Source organism: Gossypium hirsutum, chromosome D08 (assembly GCF_007990345.1).
Source record: "Gossypium hirsutum isolate 1008001.06 chromosome D08, Gossypium_hirsutum_v2.1, whole genome shotgun sequence".
Classification (NCBI taxonomy): domain Eukaryota; kingdom Viridiplantae; phylum Streptophyta; class Magnoliopsida; order Malvales; family Malvaceae; genus Gossypium; species Gossypium hirsutum.
This window is the reverse complement of record NC_053444.1, coordinates 53,877,696-53,902,590: the sequence shown is the minus strand read 5'-3', so window position 1 is coordinate 53,902,590 and position 24,895 is coordinate 53,877,696. Positions and strand designations below refer to the sequence as shown.

The 24,895-nt window shown below is 31.2% G+C and overlaps 1 protein-coding gene across 1 annotated transcript; it reads right to left on the bottom strand.

Moving 5' to 3' along the window:
- Positions 1-21,774: 21,774 nt before the first annotated feature.
- Positions 21,775-23,090, bottom strand: LOC107900732 (zinc finger A20 and AN1 domain-containing stress-associated protein 5). The gene has a single exon (XM_016826429.2). The coding sequence runs from the start codon at positions 22,693-22,695 to the stop codon at positions 22,153-22,155; it is 543 nt and encodes a 180-aa protein (XP_016681918.1). The 5' UTR covers positions 22,696-23,090; the 3' UTR covers positions 21,775-22,152.
- Positions 23,091-24,895: the final 1,805 nt, after the last annotated feature.

Below are 24,895 nucleotides of genomic sequence, written 5' to 3'. Positions count from 1 at the left end.
TTATTATCTAATTTCCAATTTTAAAATAATTAAAAGATTTAGAGGGATCTACTTATATCGGTATAAAATTTAAATGATTTCACTTTTTCGTAACTTTTTATTTTAATAATTCAATCGTCATATTTCATGCTCCATTCATATAGATCATAGATGTAAAGTTTGGCATATATTAAAAAAAATTTACTTATTTTATGTAAAAAAAAAGAATTTAACTATTAAATATATATTAATATAAATAATATTTTAGATTGATATGATAGAAATATCAGAAACTTTTATATACATGACAAGTACAAATATCTTAAAAAATTAACTATTGAATCGTTAAAATATTAATTTTATAAAAAAATATAAAATAATGTAAAATAACTTAAAATTTACATCTCCGTTTGTGGGCAAATTTACCCAAATATGCTGAAAATTTTATTTGAAAAACTATGCTATTTTTCTTAAAATTTACCAATCTACGTTGTTTTTAGAGAGAAAAGAAAAACACGTCCTACTAGGGCAGGTTTTCACTTTGCTAAATTACTTTTTTTTCTTATTTTTTCTTGCAATTTGAAATTAGAAGTTTTTAGATTTATTTTTTCCCATGTTTGAGATAAGCATTGTTATAGTTTTAAGGTATGTTTGAATTTACAGTGGTGTCGTGGAGCTGAGTGACTTATGAATTTCATCTGGCATGGGAGCATGAAGCCATCAATCGAGCAGCTAGATTGCATTGCAACTCAAGGACCCGGTTGACGGTGGTTATACGGTCTTCGGTTAAAGTGTAACTAAGGCTTCAATTTTTACAAAGGTTATGCCTATCAATGTATAACAACCCGTTTTTCAATGGTGTCGAAAATAGTCATTTTAGGACCACAAATCCATAGTGTGAGTTCGTAAATATTAATTAAATAATATTTATATGTTCATTAGTGTTGTATTAAAGTTTGGTTAAGAAATTTTATCATTTTGATAATTTTGATAGTTAATTAAGTAAAAATGACTGAATTGTAAAATCTGCAAAGGTTGAGTTCCATTAATTAAAGGTTCAAGATGATAATTGATAAGTAAAGGAAGTTACTTAAATGGTAATTACACCATTATGGAGGTGAGTGGGCGATTTTAGCTTTATTTTAGCTAAAATATAAGTCAAACTAAAAAAGGCAAAGTTGTAATTACTTAAATAAATTTTAATTAAACTAAAACAAAGATGAATTCTATCACCATTGTAACAGCCTGATTTTAACTAAATCAGAATAGTGGTTTCAGAACCCCGAATCTGAGGTTGTAAAATTATTTTAATATTATTTTTGGCATTTACTGTAACAGCCCAATTTTGACCCTAATCGGACAGAGTGATTTCGAGACCAAGAATCCGAGTCAGAAAAATATTTTTATAATGTTTTTAATGTCTATTGCATGTTAAGTTATATGTGTTTAAATTTCGTGTGAAAATTTCGTGTGAAAATTTGAAGGCTCAATTTGATAAAAAGGGCTTAATCGCGTAAAATAAAAATTTAGAAGTTAAATTTTAAAAGTACTAAAATGAGGTTGTCTTTTAAAGTGGAAGGAGTTGAATAGTAATTAGTCCATAAACTAGTTAGTGGGTGGCATATTACATAATAATAAGGCTAATTTGGTCAATTAACAAATTAAGGTTTATAATTAAAATAAAGTCAAAAATTTGTGTCATTCATCTTCTCCAAAGCCGAAACTAAGCTAGGAAGAACTCAACCATGGCCTTTAAGGTTTCGACAATTGCTTGGTTTAATTGAGGTATATTTTGGTCCCGGTTTTTGATGATTTTTATGTTTTTGTGATCGTTGTTTCGTGTACTATTTAGCCCATGTTTTAATTTTAGAATTTGATGGTGATTTTGAGTTTTACCATTGATGAATACTTGATCTTTTTGTTAGTTGTTGATGAAATATGAAAGATAGGTGAAAGATTAATATGTTTTGTATTTGAATTTTTGGTAAAATTGAATATTTAGGGCCAAAATTGTGAAATTTAAATTTATAGGGACTAAAATGTAAAATAAATGAAATGCGTGGACTTGTATGAGAACCATGAATATTCCGCTTTTTTGTGGTATGGGCAAATTTTGTGTATTTTGTGTTTTATGCAATAGGGACTAAATTGAAAAAATGTAAATATTAGGGGTAAAATGGTATTTTGTGTAATTTTCCCATTTATGTATTTTTGGACTAAATTGAATGTGTTAATAATTAAAAAGGCTAAATTTGAATATGTTTAGATCAAGAAACGAAGAAAACGAATTTGGATCGGGGAAAAATGAAAGTAATCGAGTAGTCAATCGTGTCCGTCGATATCCAAGGTAAGTCTAACGGAAATTAAATATCATTGCATTAGTATATATATGTTCTATAAGTAAAAATATAATAGTTTGAATTGTGTAAAAGTGTTAGCCGAATGTACATATATATATATATCAACATGTTTTGAATTTTTAAGTTAAAGTAAAATGTATGAATTGTATAAATATATATATTTAACTGAATATATGTGTTGTGTTTTGTAAGTTGGAAGAAATTTTATGAATATCATATATGTTATTCGAAGGTATGTATTGAATTCGAAAGGGTGAAATTAATTATATAAATTATATGTATGCTAGCCAAAGTATGATTTGAGTTTTATAATTTAAAGCTAATAGTATAAGATATATATATATATAGATAGATAGATAGATAGATAATGACCGAATGTATATATTGAGTTTGATGAGTTGAATTTAGTGGTATGAACTATTGTTAGGTTATTCGAATGTATGTTGGTTATGAATATTGGAATATAATTGGTTTTCAGGCTTAATGCCTAGCAGGCTTGATGCCAGTGAATTATTTCAGACTTTATGTCTAGTAGGCTTGATGCCAGTGAATTACTTCAGGCTTTATGTCTAGCACGCTTGATGCCGGTGAATTACTTCAGACTTTATGTCTAGTAGGCTTGATGCTGGTGAATTATTTCAGACTTATTGTCTAGCAGGCTTCATGCTGGTGTACTTTAGTAAGCTTTAGACTTAACAGACTTCATGTTGGTATGTCATTTAAAGATACGTGCTTAGAAATTTTTAATGTGAATGCGATGTCAAAATGGATTGTGAGGTATAATAATCAGGTATGTGTTATGTCTAAACTCATCTGATGATTAAGTAAGTACATTTGGTTGATTGTATTTAACAAAAGGATACTTATATGTGTATATATATTTGACGAATATATGCAGCATTATGCTAATGACAGGTGCAAGATTGAAAGTTTATTTAATGTGAAATAGTTATGACTAATATGTATTAAGATTAATGAATGTTTTGATAATGCTTATATGTTGTATTCGGCTTTAATTAAAATATCTAAGAAATTGTTTCATTCAATAAAATATATTATATTTTGCTCAAGACTTACTAAGCCAAGATAGCCCAAGCTTTAATTTTTGAATTTGATGATGATTTTGTGAAATGCCATTGATGAATATTCAAGCTTTTTGTTGTTTGATGATAAAAAATAAATATTTGATGTTAGGTTATCATGTTTTATTAAGTGATTTTTGATAAAAATGCTTATTAAGGATTAAATTGTGAAATTTGTAAATTGAGGGTTTAAAATGTGAAATAAATATAATTAATGGACTGCTATGGACATAGGGAAGATTCGGCCAAGCATGAGTCTATTGAAATTTTGTGTACTTTGTGTTGTTTTGAAATAGGGACTAAATTGTGAAAATGTGAAATGTTAGGGGCTAAAGTGAAAAATACTCATTTATGTGTTTTTGGATGAAATTGAATGAATATGTCTTTAAATAATTTAAATTTGAATTGATTTAGATCAAGAAAGAAAGAAATCGGAGTTAGATCAGGAAAAGTCGAAAGTTGTCGAATAGTCGTTCTGATCCGTTCGTTTCCGAACGAGGTAAGTTCGTAAGTAATTTAATGTTTTTAAATTTAAATGTATGTAATAAATCTGAGCATGGGATAACTTGTTTGAGCTTGAATCGATTGAATTACGATGTCTGAAAGCCCCGTACGAACCATAGGAATAGTATAGGATACGTATGTCATGACATTAGGACTTTCGAGGTATAATTTTATGTAAGACCATGTCTGGGACACTGTCATCGATATGAGATTACGTGTAAGACCCTGTCTGGGACAGTGACATCGAGATGTGATAACATGTAAGACTATATCTGAGATATGGCATTGAATGTGATATATGTGTTTCCGAGTATCCTTAACGATTCCGGATGGTTCAACAGGCAATGCCGATACGAGTCCGAATGTGAATTTGAGCTAAATGAGTCAGGTACGTATGAGGTTTACATGTTCATCGAAAAATAAGGTAAGTGAAGTTACTTAATATGGTAATTTGGATTATTTGAGATGAATGATTGTATATGTGTATGAGGTTAGCTAAATTTTGGCCTATTCGAATTGAATTATATATGTTCTTGTGATGAATTAATTGCTTATGACTTACTAAGCTTTCAAAGCTTACTTTGTGTTTCTTTTCATTGTTATATAGATTTTGAAAGCTAGTTCGAGTTCGGGGATTGTCCAGGAACATTGTCACACTATCGATCGCTATTTCGGTACCTTATAAGTTTGTACTTTCGACTTATGGCATGTATAGGCTAGTTTCAATATGGTTCATTTTGATTGGTATATATGTAGCCATGCGAAAATGGCTTGATAATGATTTTAATGTTTGTGTCTATTAGGCCATGTAATTAGTTCATTTTGGAAGTATGTTATATGGTATATCTTGTGTGATAATAAGGCTGTCCAAATTAGTGCTTAAATGTTGTCCATTTTTGGTACAAATCTATGTTGTCCAAATGTTATTAATGCTGTCCAAATTAGTGCTTAAATGCTGTCCTTTTTTGGTACAAGTCAATGTTGTCCAAATGTTTTTGCTGTTGTCCAAATATTTGTGAATTAATGATGTATGAATGTTGCAAATCAAAGCTGTTCAAAATAGGACATGCTTCCTATGATTACCTAGTGTAAATGCTTGTTAATGACTTATGTTTTGATGTGTAAATTGCCTTGTAAGTTGTTTTGTAAATGATGAAAATTTTCTTTGATTATTAGGTGAGATAAATTATTCGGCTATAGTATTTGGTTCATTTTGATAAGCATGAAATTTTGATAATTGGTAATGTATAAAGATTATATTTAACCATTTGTTAATGTTTGCTAATGAATCATATTTGGTTAACTAATAAATGATATAATATAATTAGTTTTAACTTGTTATGTGAAAAAGCATAGGTATATAAAATGGTTCGTATAATAATTAGTCATTGAAATGGATGTATACTAAAGAATGAGGTGATATATGTGATTGTTATATGGAATAAAATTTGTTTGGTTTAAATTGGATAGGCAAATACCAAGAATGTGATGCTCATATGGTTCAAAAATTTTGATTGAATGGAGTATATTGAGTTGATGGAAATTGAAGCATGGTTCGTATTTGTGATATGATTAATAAGGCTTGTTTGAATTAATTGGTTATGTGCTTTATATATATATGAATTTGACATATATGAATACGTGAATGGTTGCTGTTTGAATTTGATAACTATTGTAAAGAAGTCATTATAATTTCGTGCATGAATTTTAATAAATGATCGTGATAAACTATATCTTGTTCGGTAATACCTCGTAACCCTAATTCGACGAAGGATACGGGTTTGGGGTGTTACAACCATATTCCTTTATTTTTTTCCTATCTTGTCGAAACCCTAGAGAAAAGAAGAGAACTTCATTCGGCTAACTTTGTTCCATCAATAGGTAGGTGAAACTTGGTCTTTTTTTAGTAATTTTTATGTTTCTAAGCTCGTATTAGCTTAATCTAGCTAACCCAATGACTAATTATAAAACTGTCAAACGTTTTAGATTATGCCATTAATGTGTTTGGATTGTTTTTAAAGTTCGATGGATGGTTATTGAGTTTGATTGTTAGTTAAGGTTATTTTGTAAAGTAATTTTTGATGATTTTAATGTTTAAGGACTAAATTGTTAAAGTGATAAACTTTCAAGGACTTGTGAACTAATCACAAATATATTCTAAATTGGGGGGTTGTTGACATTCAACTAGGATGGGTTTTGAATAAATTGGTTTAATTGTAAATTTTGGGCATATGGACTAAATTGAATAAAAGTGAAATGTTTAGGGTAAATTTATAAAAATGTCAAAAAAGTCTTAATTACATAAAATGACTTAATTTTGTTGTTGATTTAGTTAATTGAATGAAGCTATTATTTTAGATCAAGAACATGTTAACGATAATTTCATATTGGGATCCTCGATTTACATCGAGATTTTGGAAGCAGTTACATGATTCTCTGGGAACTCGGCTCAATTTTAGTATTGCATTTCATCCATAAACTGACGGACAATCCGAATGGGTAATTCAGATTTTGGAAGACATGTTGAGAGCTTGTATCATCGATTTTGAATCAGGTTGGGAACGTTACTTACTATTGGCCGAGCTTGTTTATAATAATAGTTTCCAATCTAGTATTCAGATGGCTCCTTATGAAGCTTTATATGGTTGAAAGTGTCGATCGCCTGTATGTTGGACAGAATTGAATGAAAGAAAAGTGATTGGGCCTGAATTAATTAAAGAAACAGAGGAAACAATTAAAAAGATTAGAGACGGGTTGAAGGCAACCTTCGATAGACAAAAATCTTATTCGAATTTGAAACGACGAGATATAGAATATTTCATTGGTGATAAAGTATTTCTGAAGGTGTCACCTTGGAAGAAAGTCTTGAGATTTGGCCGGAAAGGTAAATTAAGTCCACGTTTTGTTGGGCCGTATAAAATAGTGGAAAGAATCAGACCGGTTGCCTATCGATTGGCTTTACCTCCAGAATTACAGAAGATTCACGATGTTTTTCATGTTTCGATGCTTCGGAGATATAGATCGGATCCTTTTCATGTTATTCCTACTGAAAACATTGAAATTTGATCTGATTTGACTTATGAAGAAAATCCAGTTCAAATGTTGGCTCGAAAAGTAAAAGAGTTGAGAAATAAATAGGTTCCTCTAATGAAAGTGCTATGGAGAAATCATAATATGGAAGAAGCAACTTGGGAACCGGAAGAAACTATAAGAGCGCAATATCCTCATCTCTTCTCAGGTAAATTTCGAGGACGAAATTTATTAAAGGGGGGAGACATGTAATGACCCAAAATTCACGGGCATCGAAAAAGTGCAATATCGGGCCTCCGTCTTAGTAAATCGAGTTCGTAAATAATTATTAGGAGTAATTATGAGTCTAGTAATGTGTCCGATTAAGTTTTAATTAGATGAATTTAGTCTAATTAAGAGAAATTAGGAAAAAAGACTAAATTGAATTGGGGGTAAAAGTTGAATTATACATTAATAGAAAATAAAAAGGATTAAAATGGCAATTAAGCCATTAACAAGAAATGAGGCGGCATAAGTATGATAAAAATCTTAGATTTTTTTATGTTTTAAATATATTAATATATTATTTTATTATAAAATATATTATATTATATTATATTATATTATTATATTTTAAATAAACAAAAAAAAGTTGACAAATGTTTGGTGCATATGATGACATGTGGAAAAATGAAATACATATATTACTAGTTATTGCATATTTACTTATCATTTAAGTAAATAATATTATATTATTATATTATTGTTATTATATTAAACTAATTAAATAAAAGAAATAAAAGATAGAAAAGGAGAAATAGAAACAGAATAGGTAAAAAGAAATAGAGAACAGACGAAAAAGAAAGAAAGGAAAGGGGAAAGAAAAGAAAAGGGAAAAACTAGGGTTTGAGGCTTTAAGCTTTAATTTGGTAAGTCAATCAAGTCATTTTCTTTTAATTTTGATGTTTTAGAGGTCTTAAAACAAAGTTTTGTTGAATTTAAGTTAAAATTTTGAAAGTTCTTTGATTTTTGAATATGATTTATGTTGAACAGATTGTTAAATTTGGGGTTTGATTGATAGAATTTCTAGTTAGAATTGATAAAAGGGGTTAAATTGTAAAATAAGCTATAAGTTTTATGTTGTAGGGACTAAATTGAGAAAAGTTTGAAATTAGTGAAAAATGCTGAAAATTTAGTAGATAAATTTGAGTTTGGAAGAAATTTGAATAGAAATAGAGTGTGAATTAAATTAGAAAAATAAATAAATTTAGTTAGGATTAAATTGGAATTAAAGTATAAATTAGATAGAAATTCTATTATTATAAATTAATGTTGTAATTAATAGTGTAAATTATTATTATTTTCGTAGCTAACAAGGAACTTGAGGCATCGACACACAAAGGAAAGGAGAAGGTTATTGAGGAATAATCGAGCAAATTCGGGTTTGTATTACTATAATTTAAATTATTTAATATTTATCTGTTTGATTGACGGAATTAATTTTCCGGAAAATCATTTCCAACTTTTCCAGCGTTTGATTGGCGGAAAACATTTTCTATTGGAAAATGAACTCCAAAACAAGGGAAAATGTGTTACATTTTAGGAAAAATGTCTTACCCTTTCAATTTCCGTAAGACATTTTCCGTGCTCTCCTCTCTATCGCCTCCTTCATTCCTTCCTTTATTTCCAGTAGAAAACTGCTTTTATTTGTCGATTTTCCAGTAGCTTGTTTTTTTAATTATTCAATACTTGTTTTTTAACACAATTACAAATAATTTATTTGATATTAGTTTTTTTCAATTTATAACGATTAAAATTGTAGCTTAATAATTGAGTATTATTATAAATAAATCATTGCAATATATGTAAAAATAATTTAAAATATAAAAATTTATTAATATATGTAAAAACAACTTTTCCGGAAAATATTTTCAGAAAATCTGTCAAACAGCAGAAAATATTTTACACAGATTCAATCAAACACCAGAAAATATTTTCCAGTAAATCATTTTACAGAAAAGTAAAACATTTTTCATAAATCATTTTACGGAAAACATTTTACTGGCAATCAAACAGACCCTTAATGTTAAATTTAAATTATGTGTATGGTAAGCAAATAATAAGGTAAGTACTATTATTAAGTTGGAAGAAATTCAATTGAATAATGGATATATATATATAAATGAAATGAATATTGACTTGAAAATGGAAAAATAAATTTGGAATTGAATTATGATAATGATTTGAATTTGGAAAATTAAATTGAATGAGAAAAGTATGTGTTGGTATTGAATTGTGTTTTGATTAGTGAATGGAAAAATATAATTGATATTGAAAATGAATTCTTGAAATAAAAGTGAAAATTGAATTGTGATTATATGTGAATAATTGAAATGCATATTGAATTGAGAGAGTGTATTGAATTAGGAAAATGTGAATTGAAAAATGGAAAATGATACAATTGAAAATGTGAGAAATTGTGACTGAATTGAGTTTTAATTAAGAATTGGAATACCCTATTAACTAGTCGGGCTGAGTCAGATGTAGTTGGCATGTCATAGGATTTGGAAGAGTACGAGATTTATCGGCCTTGCCAATTAAGCACTTTATGTGTCGTATTTCAGGCACCTCGTGTGTCATATCAGGCACATCGTGTGTCGTTTCAGACACTTATGTGTCGCATACTGATTAGGTACTATGTACCGTTTTAGGCACAATGTGTCGTACTGGTGTGTTTGGGTTGGAATCTGTGTATCCCATCAAAGTCCAGATTATTAATAGGGTGAATAATTGAAATGAGAAAATCAAATGAATTTGATCGATTGTCGTATTGAATATGAGAAAATTTAAATTTGTGGATTGAAATTGAAATTGAAAATGAAAGGCAAGAACTTAATGTTCATGTAGTGATTGAAATTGTTACATGTGATATGTGATTGAAATTAAAAAATAGCTAAAAAAAAATTTATTGTTATTGTTAATTAATGAAAGTTTAAGAATTAATTGATATTTAAGAAATTGGATAGTTACATGCTTGGTAATTATAATTCTTTATTGCTATTATAATTTGAATTATGGTAATACCACTGAGTATAAAATACTCAGCGTACAGTTGTTTCCGTGCGTAGGTTGAAAGGAGTTCAGAGTCTCGGTTCAGCATCCAGAACAATCTCGACTTCGGCATAAAGATTTTGGTGATGTTTTCTTCTTTTAAGTGAAAGTGGCATGTAATTAGGGGTTATAATGATTATTTTGGTATGTTATATATTTTGTTGGAAAGAAAGGTATTTGGTGTTTTGATGATTAAATTAGTTAAATGATATAATTGTTTATGGCATTGGTATTGAATAGAAATGGCTTGAATAGTTTTATGAGTTAATTAGAAATGATAATAGGGTTTTCATTAATTAAGTTGTTAAGTCAATATGTCTAGTATGATTTAAGTATATTTGAGTATATAAATGCATTGGTTGAATTATTGGAATTGATTTGGTTGCGATTTGAAATTTGCAGGGAAGGTTCAATATTTATAAAGGGGTTATATTGAATTTTTTTTTTTAAAAAATGAATTAAGTCAACTAGTAAGAATTTATATGAATTTATGATTACATTATATATGTTTGTTATTTATTTAAGAATTATTTGTAAATTGTTCGAGATGTCCAATAATGCCTCGTAACCCTGTTCCGATGATGGTTTGGGGTTAGGGGGTGTTACAAATGGTATGTGTGATTCTAACTTGGTATAAAATGGTTGAAGTGGTTTGTTGTATTCATGTTGAGACTTGTAAATGATAGCTAGGTGATGTTTTGGTATGAGCCTTATAATGTGATCTTAAGTAGTTGAAAATGACATGTTTTGGTTTTTTAAAGGTGTACTTATAGACTTGTGAACATGTATTATGAATTGGTTTAGGTACCTATGCAATTGGGTGAGGAAATAGCATGATTCTGGTCATTTTTTGGGCACAGATGGCTTGAGACACTGGCTGTCACACGGCAGTGTGTCACACACGGGTATGTGCCCTGAGCGTATTACGTACAGGATTCACATGGGCATGTGGGATACCCATACAACCATGTTTGGAGCCACACGATCTGGGCTCTATCACACGGTCGTGTGACCCCTGTAGGTGAAATTTTTTAGTTTTTCCTGAAATGTTCTGATTTGTTCCAATTTGGTCACTAATGGCTTGAAAGCTATTTTAAGGCCACGTAGACTCGATTTTCAGCCTGTAAATGCATGATATATTCCATTTCTAATTTCTTATGTATTTATTAAATTAATTTAAAAATTAATTGTTATTGGCTATAAAATGTTTTGTTATATACAGTAATATTCCGTAACCTTATTCCGGTGACGAAAACAGGTTATGAGTGTCACACAAGGGATGGAGCATAAATGGGGCCCTAGTTGGCTGTGGTTATGCGTGCACGACAACGAGTTTTTCATCATCAGGAAAGGATGCTAGTGTAACGACCTAAAAAGTGCAGGCATTGGAAAGTGAATTATCGGGCCTCCGTTTTAGTGAAACGGGTTCGTAAATATTTATTAAAAATATTTACGATGTTAGTTGTGTGATTAATTAGGTTTTGGTTAAGTAAATTTGACTTAATTAGGAGTTATTGTGGAAAAAGACTAAATTGAAGTAGGGGTGAAAGTTGAATAATAGATTAAAGAAAAGTTAAAATGACCAAATAGGTAATTATGCCATCAGCCTAAATTGAGGCGGCATAACAAAAGAAATATCTGAGATATTTTAGTTAATATATATTATATTTATTTACTTAATAAATAAGTATTATTTTAATTATATTATATTATATTATATTATATTATATTATATGTATAACTTAAATAACTAAGTAAAAGAAATAAACAGAAACTAAAAGAAAAGAAATAATAGCAATGGACGAAACAGAGAAGAAACAGGGGAGAAAGAAAGAAAGAAAAAGATAAAGGAAAATTTGGGGTTTCAAGGTTCAAAGGTAATTTGGTAAGTCAATTTAATCTCTTTTCTTGTAATTTTGATGTTTTTGGAATCCTAGAACAATGTATTTTTGGATTTACGTTGAAATTTTGTAAGATATTAGATTTTTTTAGACATGGTTCATGTTGGTAAAGATGATGAATTAGGGGTTAAATTGATTTAATTTCAAATTAGAAGTTAGTAAAGGATTTAATTGTAAAATAATGTGCAAGTTTTGAATAGTAGGGACTAAATTGAAAGAATCTCAAAATTAGGGATTTATGGTGAAATTGAAGAGTTAAAATGAGTTTATAGTAAGAATTAAGAGAGAATATGGAGTTAGATTGGAAAAATAAAATTAGTATTGATAAGGGTTTAAATTAAAATTTAGGTAAAGTTTAGGAATAAATGAAAATATTTAAATGAAATTGGGTATTAATGATTTTTAATTGTTTAATTACGTAGCTAATGTCGCGCAAGAGTCATTGACCAAGAAAGAAAGGAGAAGGTGGACAATGAGTGACTCGAGAGAAATTTCGGTTAGTATTACCATAATTCGAATTTAATTATTAATTGTTAAAATTTAAATTAATATACATGATAAGCAAATTGAGGTAAGTATCAAGGTTGAATTGAATGATAAATACGTATTGGTATTAAATTTATTAATAGCAATTGTTGAATTTTGAATAATATGTTTAATAAATAAAAATAAAGTGAAAATCGATATTGAATTTAATGATATTGAATTGTATGCGAATTGAATGGAAATTACTAGTGATATGATTTGAATTAAAAGAATTAATGTGGTATTGAAATGCATATTGGATTGAGAAATTGATTTGAATTGTGAACATGGGAAATTGTGAATTGAATGAAATTGAAATTAAGTATGAATATATATATGAGCATTTGATGGTACATTGATTGAAAAGTGGAAAATGTATTGGTATTGAATTGTATATTGATTAGAAAGTGGAAAGTGAATTTGAATTGAATTGTGATTGAATCGAAAGTGAATTTGAAATAGAAAATTTATTTGAATACCCTAACTAGTCAGGCTGAGTCGGATATAGTTGGCATTCCATAGGATTGGAAGTGTTTAAGGATACTTCGACCTCGAGTCGATGAGACACTGGGTGTCACTATATTTCTTCAGATAGATTCAATGAGGTACTGGGTACCAACTTTCTTCGGTTCTGCCGTTGAGACACTGGGTGTCACTTTATTGCTTCGAACTATCCGATGAGGTACTGGGTGCCATTCTGGTGTGTTTGGTTGGATCCGTGTATCCGCCAAGGTCCGAGTTAAGTTAATAGGGGTAAATAATTGAAATGAGAAAATTTGAATAAGTGTGATTGATTGAGCTATGGAAAGAAATGAGAAAGTGAAATTGTGAATTGGAAATCGAGATATGAGATTTGAAGACATGAACCCAAAGTTCATGATTTAATTAAGAGTAAATTTTTGTTATATGATATTAATGAGTACAAATTGCAATAGAGTTGATATTGAATATAGTGATAAATTGAATGACTTGTATATGAATTGAAATGAACTATTGGAATGAGATGTGGAAAATCCAATGAAATTAAGATAGTGAAATATTGCTTATTGATATTAATGATCAAGTTGATTTAAAGTATGAGATAATTAATGAATAATTGTAGGCATAAATTGAATGTATATAATTTATTGATTAATGTTATAAATTTGAATTATGGTAATACCACTAAGTATACCTATACTCAGCATACGGTTGTTTCCGTGCGCAGGTTAGTAGAAAGCCAGTGTCCGGTCCAGCATCCAGAGCAATCCCGACCTCAGAAAAATTTTAGTGATGTACCTTTCTTTTGATAATGTGGCATGTATCTAGGTGATGTATAGGTTAAAAATAATAGTCTTGTGATTATGGTTGTAGAATGATGTTTAAATTGGTTACAAGTCTGAAATGGAACTAATATGACATATTTGATACAATGATGCTATGTCTGTTATTTATTTGTGAACTAGTTATAAGATATTTGATTTGTCCGGTAATACTCCGTAACCCTGTTTTGGAAACGGTTTAGGGTTAGGGGGTGTTACAGCTAGTCACCACAGAAACATAAATACGAGGAAGACAAACGCATTGGCATTTTAATACAATCAAGTAATTTTTTTATCCATGTCCACCGAATTACTTGATTATAATAAAATGTCACTGCATTTGTCTTCTTCATACTTATGTTTTTATGGCGAATAACTTTCTTTTTTTATGATGAAAAAAAATTGTTTTCATGTCCGTATAACCACCACTTACTGAGGCCAAAGCTATGCTCCGTCCCTTGGCAGCATACCATTTGTAAACTTGAAGCATTATTTACAATTCAACTCAAGACGGTATAATCACTACCAACTTGGACCTCGAGTTGCAATGTGATCTTGGCTTCTCGAGTGATGGCTTGATGCTCACACGACATGTGAAATTTGTAGGTCACCATGAACCTAAACATAACTTAAAACTAAAATTATGTCTCTCTCAAAGCAAGGGAAATAAATCTTCAAACCCAAAACTTTTAAGACGCAGGAGAAAGAAAGAAAACATTTAGAGATATGAGTGATTAGGTTTAGGTTTAGTGCATTTATATAGGGAATGAGGCGAGATAAAATGTGAATTTTTATCCCGAGAATCCCAGGTTACAGGTCTTAGACACAGAAGCCATTAGCTTTGGTTGGAGTTGAAACCCTTAGAGGCAAAACACTCTCTGCAGGAGGTGTTTTCGTTTGACATTGCTGTGAAAATGCTTTCTACAAGAGGCGTTTCCTCTTTGCATTTTTTAATGGAAAATGCCTCCTATGGGAGGCGTGTTCAGTTTATTTCTAACATATTAGTTGAAAACACCTCTTATAAGGGGCGTTTTCTCTTTGAGGTTTTCTTTAACCCGAGATTTTCGGGATAAAATTTAGGATTTCTAAAAAATGAACCTATGTGGGAGCGTTTGTAACACCCCTAACCCGTATCCATCACCGGATTAGGGTTACGAGGCATTACCTAACACAACACAGTCTAACACAGTCATTTATCACAAATCATGTCTACTAATCATATCTCATATACAAATCATACTTCTTTTCCGTGCAAACCAATTTCACAATACAATTCATACATTGAAATTTAACCAAGTCATAACCATTCTACTATTCAAATTTCGAACCAACTAACATACATCGAATCATATTACATTATAGCAAAACACATCCACCAACTAAATCATTACTCAAGCCGAATCTTATAACCAAACATTATCATACATATATACCTCGAAACATACTTCCCAAAAGAGCTTATAACATGACCGAATATACATAAAAATTAGTATCTTTAACAAGCCATTTCGCATGGCAACTTATATACAATTCAAAAATTGCCATAGTCTATACATGCCATATGTCATAATATCAAGCTTTCAGAATACCAAAATGGCGATTGATAGTGTGACGATAATTCTTGACGATCCCCAAGCTCGAGCTAGCTTTATATATCTCTATAATACAATGGAAGGATGCACAAAGTAAGCTTTGGAAGCTTAGTAAGCCATAAGCAAATAAATCATCTTAATGATATTTATAATTCAATTCAACTAGGTCGAATTTAAATAAATCTCAAACACATATACATTTAACTATCTCATATAAATTCATATTATCACATTAAATATAAACTTACCTTATTATTTCATGAAGATATAAACTTCACACATACCTGAACCATTTAGCTCAAATTCACATTCGGAATTGTTAAAAACACACGAAAATCATATAAAGCTTGTACAATGTCATATCCTGGATATGGTCTTACATGTTAACATATATCGATGCCACTGTCCCAGATAGGATCTTACACGTTTTCTCACTTCGATGCCAATATCTCATACATGGTCTTACACGAAATCACACCTCAGAAGTCCTAATATCATGACATCAGTAACCTATACATTTCCTAAGATTCATTCGGAGCTTTTGACTTCGTAATTAAATCAATTTATGCACGAAACCAGTCATCCAATGCTTAAATCAATTCGGCAATATATATGTATACATATACAAATCAATTCGGAAATGTATATATCTATATTTAAATCAATTCAGCAATATATAAAACATATACATTTTAATTCAAAAACATTTATTTACTTATGAACTTACCTCGTACGGAAATGAACGGATCGGATTAATTACTCGTCAACTTTTGATTTCCCCCGATCTAAATCTGATTTTTTCTTTCTTGATCTATATGAATTCAAATTTAACTCATTTAATCACCTATTCATTCAATTTCATCCAAAAATACCTATTTGGAAATTTTTGCACTTTAGCCCTTAAAGTTTCACATTTATTCAATTTAGTCTCTATTTCACAAATACACAAAATTCACACAATTCAATATAACCCAAGCTTAGCCGAATTACTATAGTGCCCCTAGCAGCCCAAAACTTTCATTTATTTCACATTTCAACCACTCAATTTGCACATTTCACAATTTAATCCCTATTTGACATTTTTGTCAAAAGTCACTTTACAAAACATATTAATCTATCAATAATTATTCATTTTACATCATCAACATTCAAAAACATCGAGCTATCATCAATGGAAACTCACAAATTCATCAACCAAATTCAAAAATTAGGGCATGGGCTAGCTAGAACATGAAGCAACGATCTCAAAAAAGTAAAAATATCAAAAACCGAGCTCAAACCGTACCTTAATCAAGCTATGTGTGTGTCGAACCCTAAGTGTTCATCAATGGTGTCTTTCTTCTTCAATATTCGGCTAAGGAAGAAAAGATGGACAAAATTTTAGCTTTGGTTTTATTTATTTTATCATTAATTTACTTATTTACTATTTTACCATTAAAAACATTAGTAATTACACCAAATGCCACTCCATTATCATCCAATAACTTACAAATGGCCTATTTACCACTTAAAGACCTTTACTTTAATGTTCTATAGCTATTAGACACCTTTAGCTTATAGAACACAACTTTTACGCATTACGCGATTTAGTCTTTTTTACCAAATTAAGCATTCAAACAGTAAAATTCCTTTATGAAAATTTCACACATATATAATCACATGCAATAAATACAAAAAATAATATTAAAATAATTTTTTGACCTTAGATTTATAGTTCCAAAACAACTGTTCTGATTTAACTAAAACTGGGCTGTTACAGCATTTTCTACCCTTTAAAATTCTATAAGCATAATACAAGCATTTGGTTTTTCATAAGGCTTTTAAAGTAATTTTTGAAGGTTACTTGGCATTACGAGCAATAAGCGTTGTCATGCAAGCTTAGATTTCATTCTTACGTTGTTGTCAAAGCAAATGTAATTCTTTAAATTACATGTAGGTTTACGGTCTTGGATGATGGGAACTGTGTTTTCTTACTATTTCATTGGTTTTAAACATATGGAATACAATATTTTTGTTGAAATGAACAAACGAGTCAGAGTAGTTATCCATTACAACAGTCAAAATTGTGGGAATAAGATTGGCCTCGTTTTTGTATCAATACAATCTGAAGATCTGCCATTCAACCGCGGCCTAACATTGAAAGATATTTAGATAAGGATTAGGCACAAAATAGGGATTCAGAGAAAATTTTTGAGCCTCAAATTGAGATATATATGTCGTCATAAGAACCTGTTAGATATGCCATCTATGAGGTCATGAGGGACAACGATCTAGAGCAAGTGATCAAATCCCATTACTCTAGTGGGAGTGTTATACTGGAGTTTTATGTAGACTTTGTCGAAGAGGACGAATGTGGCCAAAGCTCGATGGCATAGTGTCTGTTAAGTTCTACCCCAGTTCAAGGAGCTGAAAGTCCTACCGCATGGTTGTGCGGTGGGTTTACATCATTACTGCAGAGCTCATACCGCTAAAACCATCGTCAATGGTGAGACATTCATCTATTTCGTCCTTCGACACCAATTTTAGGAGATGGTTAGGTGTATTCGGTTATCGGGTGTATGACACACCCACATAACATTCCGTCAGTGCCTTCGATTTTAACTTTAGGAAGTCGATGATCAACACCGGTAACACTCAAGCGGGTATATCATCAAGTTACTGGGACAAGTAAAAAAGAAGTGATTTTGAGGCTGACGTCGAATTTATAAGAATGGATGGTCTACTCTCAACAACCTCAATCGATGAGAGCAATAATGAGAAGGTCGATGATGATAAAGTAATAAATAATGACCCACTAGAGGATTCCAGATCAAATGGTACGAAAATTACAGTGATTTCAGAACCATATCCCATTTTCACTAAACTGGAGAAAAGTGGATCTAATGGTCAAGCTTTGAACATCATTCGATGAGATGACCCGAGTTTCATGGTGTACGATGTCCCAAATGTGTGCTACAATCGAGTGCGTGTCTGGCACGCTTAGGGTTTCGTCACACTATTGAGGCTGACGACTCCTTTTCAACCTCCTATTCATGTGTACTTCGGGGTTGATCGATTATCTCATCTCCTTCCTATATGGATGATTGTGAATGTGTTCTAGTTACCGATAGTACATCCCCCTCGATTGAGTAGGTGTGTGTGAGGACAACCTAAATCGAAAAATTAACGATACTGAGGGTGTTTGTGACACTATCGACAATATGAGATGTGTTCGTGCAGCTGGACATGAGGCATGTAATATGATGCAGTGGGTGGTGGTTATAGGACATATAGCGTTGGAGAACGTATCGGTGCATGGAATGATTGTGTATGCTATGGTGCTTGTGAAAAATAAACAGTTGATGGTTGTGTCAGTGAAAGGAATGGTTGCACGTGTTGTGATGCTTGTGTGTAATAAACTTGTGATGAATGTGCTGGTGCAGGGAAAGATTGCTCATGTAATGGTGCTTATATGAAATAAAGGGTGATGAATGTGTTGGTGCAGGGAACGATTGTGCGTGATATGGTGCTTATGTAAAATAAATCGGAGTTGTATGTGTTGATGCAGGGAATGATTATGTGTACTGTGATGATGGTGTGAAATAAAAAGCGTTTGTGATAAGAATAAATAAACTATACTAACCAAGATGTTGCTCGACAATCGGGTCCTTGTATGCATGTGGCGGACATGTCAATCCCTCCGCAACATCTCCTCCTAACTTGGGATTGATGGGTATTTGTCTTGGCCTCATACGACAATGTTGCCTACTTTTTGAAGCCGAAAGTAGATACGACTTCTCGTGATGTCTAGACCAATCCATGTAATCCGGAGTTGTCACCAAATCCAACGTAAGAAATAGTTCACACATTGGCAAGTAATTGTACCCCTGCTGCCAAATCTCGATATACTTCTTGTGGAATGTTGTCCAATCTTCGTCCATTTTCCCCCGTAAGTTGATCTTGTGCAAGTCATCGAGCTTCTAAGGTTGCGGCGGAATACAGTGTACACTCAAACTGCTGCATAGCTCGGTTAAATTCGTGTATCTCGACAGTTGCAAACATGATCAATGACACTTTCACGTGCCAGATTCTGTGGTTGGCCAAAAATTCATCTAGGAGGCATTCTTGAATCCTTGGATTCGCGTATGACATCCATACAAACTATAGTACGAATTTATAAATTCCAACAAGTGTCGAATATTTAATTTAAAATGTTGGAATAAAAAATTGATAACTATAAAATTAATAAACTAACATCATCTTCTGTTTGTTGGTCTAAAGCTAGTCGGATGTCCTCGAGCTTGGTCGGTATATCGCTATGTCTGGCAGGGTTGTTCCACCTATACAAAAAGTGTTATTCCAAAATTATAATAGTGAAAAGTTTGATACGATTACAATATTATCAAATAAATTTTACCATGTTACGAGTGGGAATTCGTAAGGGACTTGCACTTAGGGGCGTAGAAATGGTAGTCAATACCATGTCCACAATTGAAGAAGTAACATGCAAACGCCTATTTTAGCTTTTTCGGTATCGTCAAACGTTTCTCGGTACAATGTCACCAGCACTGTCGATCCCCAGTTAAATCTTCCCACTTCTCTTAAGCCGACTAGTAGTATTAACCACCTCAAGTGTACCAGATTGTGAGATTTATCTAGCATTAGTAAGCCCCCGATCAACCTCACGATGAATGCGTGCGTGAATTTCTCTTTTTCAACGTCGTTCGTTGAAGTGTCGATAGTTAGGAAGTTGTGCTCCAACCATCTTATCTCAATCCGGCTACCTTTAAACCTGTTTGACATTCCCAGTAGTTCCTCGCATGTTGCACTCCAATCGACACTAACAACTAGCTCTGTAACGACATCCCTATCGACCAGTAGACCGGGTTGTAAACTGACGTCCTCGAGTGTAATTGTACATTCACCGCAGGGGAGATAGAACATGTGCATCTCCGGTCTTCATCTCTCGACCAAAGCACTAATGAGTGGGGAATCCAATTTAGTTCCCCGAGCATACGAGTAACATATAAAAAGTCTACATCTCGCAAGTGTCCATGAATGACCTCTAGTGCACCTTCGATTAAGTTGTTTATGTATGTCTCCAAAATTCGATCTTCAGCCTAAGTATATAAACATAAAAAACTACTAACCTCAAGAGCATAATAATTAACTATTTAAAATTAAATAATTTGATTTTTTTCTTAACATCATAATTATTAACGAATTAAAATTAAATAATTAAATAATATTTTATTACCATTTGTAATTGAAAGTCGGAGATGTTCATGTCATCCAAACGAATAAGCTGATATGTCATCGAAAATTGAATAAAATAAAATCAAAAGTTTTAGAAATATTAAAAAAATGGAAATGGGAATTTAGAATAACAAATTGAGAACAATAAGTTGAGAGTTGAATTGAATGAATGATAATTGGAGGATTTATATAGGTAAAATGTTGTTTGGATTAATGATCATTGGGAAATTACCGTTGAACAGAAAATACATCTTACAAGGTATGTTTTCACTGATGTTCCAGAGCAAACGCGCTACGATGCATCCTACGTGGTGCATTTTTCTGAAACAACAATGAAAATATGCCCTCTGAGAAACGTTCTTTTTCTCTCTTCGAAAATAGCTTAAATCGATAAATTTTAAGAAAAATAATATAATTTGTTAATTTTTTTTTGGGATAAATTTGTCCCGTTTGTGAGTGATATTAAACAGAAAAAATAGCGAAAATTAAATAGAAGAAGTATTAAAGTAAAGTTTGTTATTCACAGCTTTTCAGGCCAAGAAAGGACACTGCAATTAATTGGTCCCCCATGCGCAGTGGTATTGCTATTCGACAAAATCAATACGGCTGTGAAACACAAATATGGACCCAATACCAAACCCGACCCGAAGATCGTTTTCCTCACACGTCCCCCTCCCCCAATCTCTTTTAACATTATTTTATTGGATTTTGTTCTTCAACAGCAACCACCCAACCCATCTTTACAGCCTGTTTTTTTTCTTTCTTTTTCATATCTATCTACACGTGCCTACTACTGATTGGATTGAGCAAAATACGACATCTAATCAACCGTAGGCTACTTATAAAACCATTTCTATTTCATTTATTTTTTATTTGCCACACCTGTCCGGTTAAAATATTTGATAGACTTTTTTTCTAAAAGAATTATTATATACCTCATTTTCAAAGAGAGTATTCTTAATTTTATTAGAAAATGTGATACTAACAAATATAAAAATAGTATAGATTTCAACACCCAAAACAACAGAATTACATCATTGCCCAAAGCTGTCCACCGAATTTAAGATACATGCCATTATTATCCCTTTAAATTAGTTTATGAACAAATTTCAAAATTAGCAATAATCCCATCAAACATATGGATCTCAAACAAACAAACAAACAAACAATCAATCTAAACCAAAGCCTCGATATATAAGATCTTGATCATGGAAGGGGTCTAGTCACCGTAACACATATCAACTGCAACTAATAAACCACAATAATCTTTCATTTCTAAATTAATAATAAAATGTAAAAAGTAAAGATGGGATATGATATACTATAGATTTGATCCAACCAGAAGAATCAGAGGAGAGAGAATCTTGTTCATCTCCAGGAATTTTTGCAATCAAGATTTCGACCGACTCATTTCTCCCTCTCTGAAACAGTCTTTTTTTACTTTTTTCTTTTTCTTTTTGAGATCGAGCATAGATCTCCACAACTTGCTATTTTCAGGTCGAAAAATGTTTTGAATAGTTTATTTAATTTAATTTGGATCCATTTGGTAAAAACTAAACTCTGATAATCTTGGCTGCTTTAACCACGGGATTTTCCCTAGCGATGGCTTCGCGACCCGCCGCCTTGTAGTCGTAGCTACAATCGTGTCGATCCGAGTACCGATGGTCCGAACAGAAAAGCTCCCCGCATCGACACCGGAACCCCGTCAACCCAACGCGTTTTCTGCAACCAGAACATCGATTCACCGACTTCTTTTCCGCGGTATCGTATCCAGACCGATTTGAAGCAGTCATCGGACTATTCGTCGTTGCTGTTGCTGTTGCCGTTGTTGCAGCTGTTGTAGGCGGAGCGGAGTCGGATCGGTTGTCCTGTGAACGAGTCGGCGTAGATCTCGAGGATTTATCGTCGGTAGCGGAAGTAGCGGTGTTGTTGGTGGAAGAGGAAGAGGAGGATGTGGCGGCCGTGGTGGAACTAAAACATTTCTGGCACATGTTGTTGGTGGCTGGATTCCCCGTAACCCCGCAGTTGTTAACGCATAGAGTCAGGGTTTCAGGTACTTTGAATTCAGTCTCTTCTTTTTCGGTTCTTTGAGCCATATCTCCTTGAGGTGATTTCGAAGGAGGAAAAGGAAAACAACAAATTTGAAGGGGAGGATGGAGAGGAAGGAGAGAATTAGTGTTTGGTTGGAGAGAAAATTAGGGGGCGTTGGCGTTGGAATTAAGGAGAGAGAGAGAGAGAGGGGATTTGAAGGGGTCGAGAAAGGTCGGTCAGTAATGGCGACGGAATATGGGCCTCATAGAGACGCGTATGAAACAAACGTTTTACTTCTTTATTTATTTATTTATTCATCATATGCTACTAGTATTTTACAAAACTAACCTCCCTCACTTTTGTCTATTTCAACTTACTTCCCCTCTCTCTCTTCATTTCTATAATACAATTCCTACTTTTCTCTTCTTTCTGACGTGTCTAATGTAATGAATATATGATTTCTCCTTCTTCTTCTTTTATTTATTTATTCTCATCAACAAAAAAAAATTGAATTATTAGTTAATAGAAAATAAGGTTTTGTTGGGTTTTAAAAAACATTCCTTTTTTTACAGAAAATAATAAAATGTTATTTTCACTACAAATATGTTTTAAAATTGAAAATAAAAATTTTTAACTTTAAATTAATTGAGGCTGGTTTAAATTAAATACAAAATAATTTTTTTAGCTGTTTTACAAATATTAAATCTTGGTTGGAATCATATAAATATAAAAAATCATTTTACTTCTCATGTTTTATTATTAAAATATTATTTTATTTTTATATATTAACTTAATTTTAAAATTTTAAACAATAGAAAATAACTAAAATAAAACGGAGCTTTAGTTTTATTTTTCTTTTAAAATATGCAAGCGGTTTTTCGAAAAATTTTATGGACTAACTGGTTTTTATAGGTTAAATTTTGAGGATAGTATCTGTGCTAATTGATTTGTGTGGATTTGGTCTATTTATTTTTATTTAATTAAAATTAGTCTCTTTATCAGTTTTTCTGTTAATTTTGTCATAAATTTAGCCCCTCAATCTTTATAATTTTTGTCAATTTGACCCATACTCTTTTTTACTTTCTCTTTAATAATTAAATAGAATAAAAAATTAACAATTATAAGCTTTTCCCATATATGCCAACAAATTAAGATAGGAAGAAAAAGTTACTATTCGAGATTTTACTTTAATGAAATTAAATTAAAATTATATAATTTAACAACTTAAATCACTTAATCATTTTAATAATATAATTGAATCCGCATTTTTAACATACCAACAAATTAATACCTAATTGAAATTTTAATTAATTTTTTAGTTCGATTAGGTGACGAGATAGGGTTTCAGTTTTTTTCATCTTCTTTTTAGTGCCGACGAAAATATTAAGATGAATATTATATTAATATTAGAGATTGATGTTATATATTTTAAAATAAAATAGCAAGATAAATAGAAAACAAAAGAACAAAATTTTTAAAACGAAAAGAACATTCTTTAAAGTTTGGTTTGGTTTGGATGAACTTGAAAGTAAATATAAAAACTTTGGTATTTAAAAGGTACTTTGAAGCTAGTTTATAAAAAATGGGAAATAGTTAAAACTTAAAAACATACACAATGACTTTTGAAATTATGTAGTCTGCACACACAAAAAAGGTTCTTGAAACTTTTTGTAAAATTGGGGGTAATAATTATAAAAATCGAAGAATAACTTTAAATACTATGAAAAATCAAAGGGAATTATGAAAAAAATAGAAATAAAAAGGACAAACACTTTCTTTCCTTTTCTATTTCCAAGTTTTGATTTTTTAGAAAATGGAGAGGCAAGGTGTTGGTTATTAATTTCAGTTATTGAGAGCTGAGGGAATATGAAAGAAAAAGTGAGAAGAGTTTAAAGAGAAATACTTTTTCAATGATATCAATATGGTTACGTACACTGCTACTTGGTAGGATTAAAATTTTAATAGCTCACCCAAAAAAAATTATCATTATGATGTTTTATGTATGGGTGAAACTGATATATTTATAATTCATTTTCAAAGTTAAGACTTGTAGTTGCAAATTTAGATGATATTTGTTATTTTAAAAAAATTTAATTTAACTCATTCTAACGAATTTTACTTTATTTTTTCATTGGTTCAATCGTCTTTACTAATTCAATTTGTTCTGACAGCCCAATAAGATTTGATATTGACAATAATGACTCTACCCAATTTATCAACTCCTTTATGGAAAGACCGTTTCAACTATACATATAAAAGAAGAAG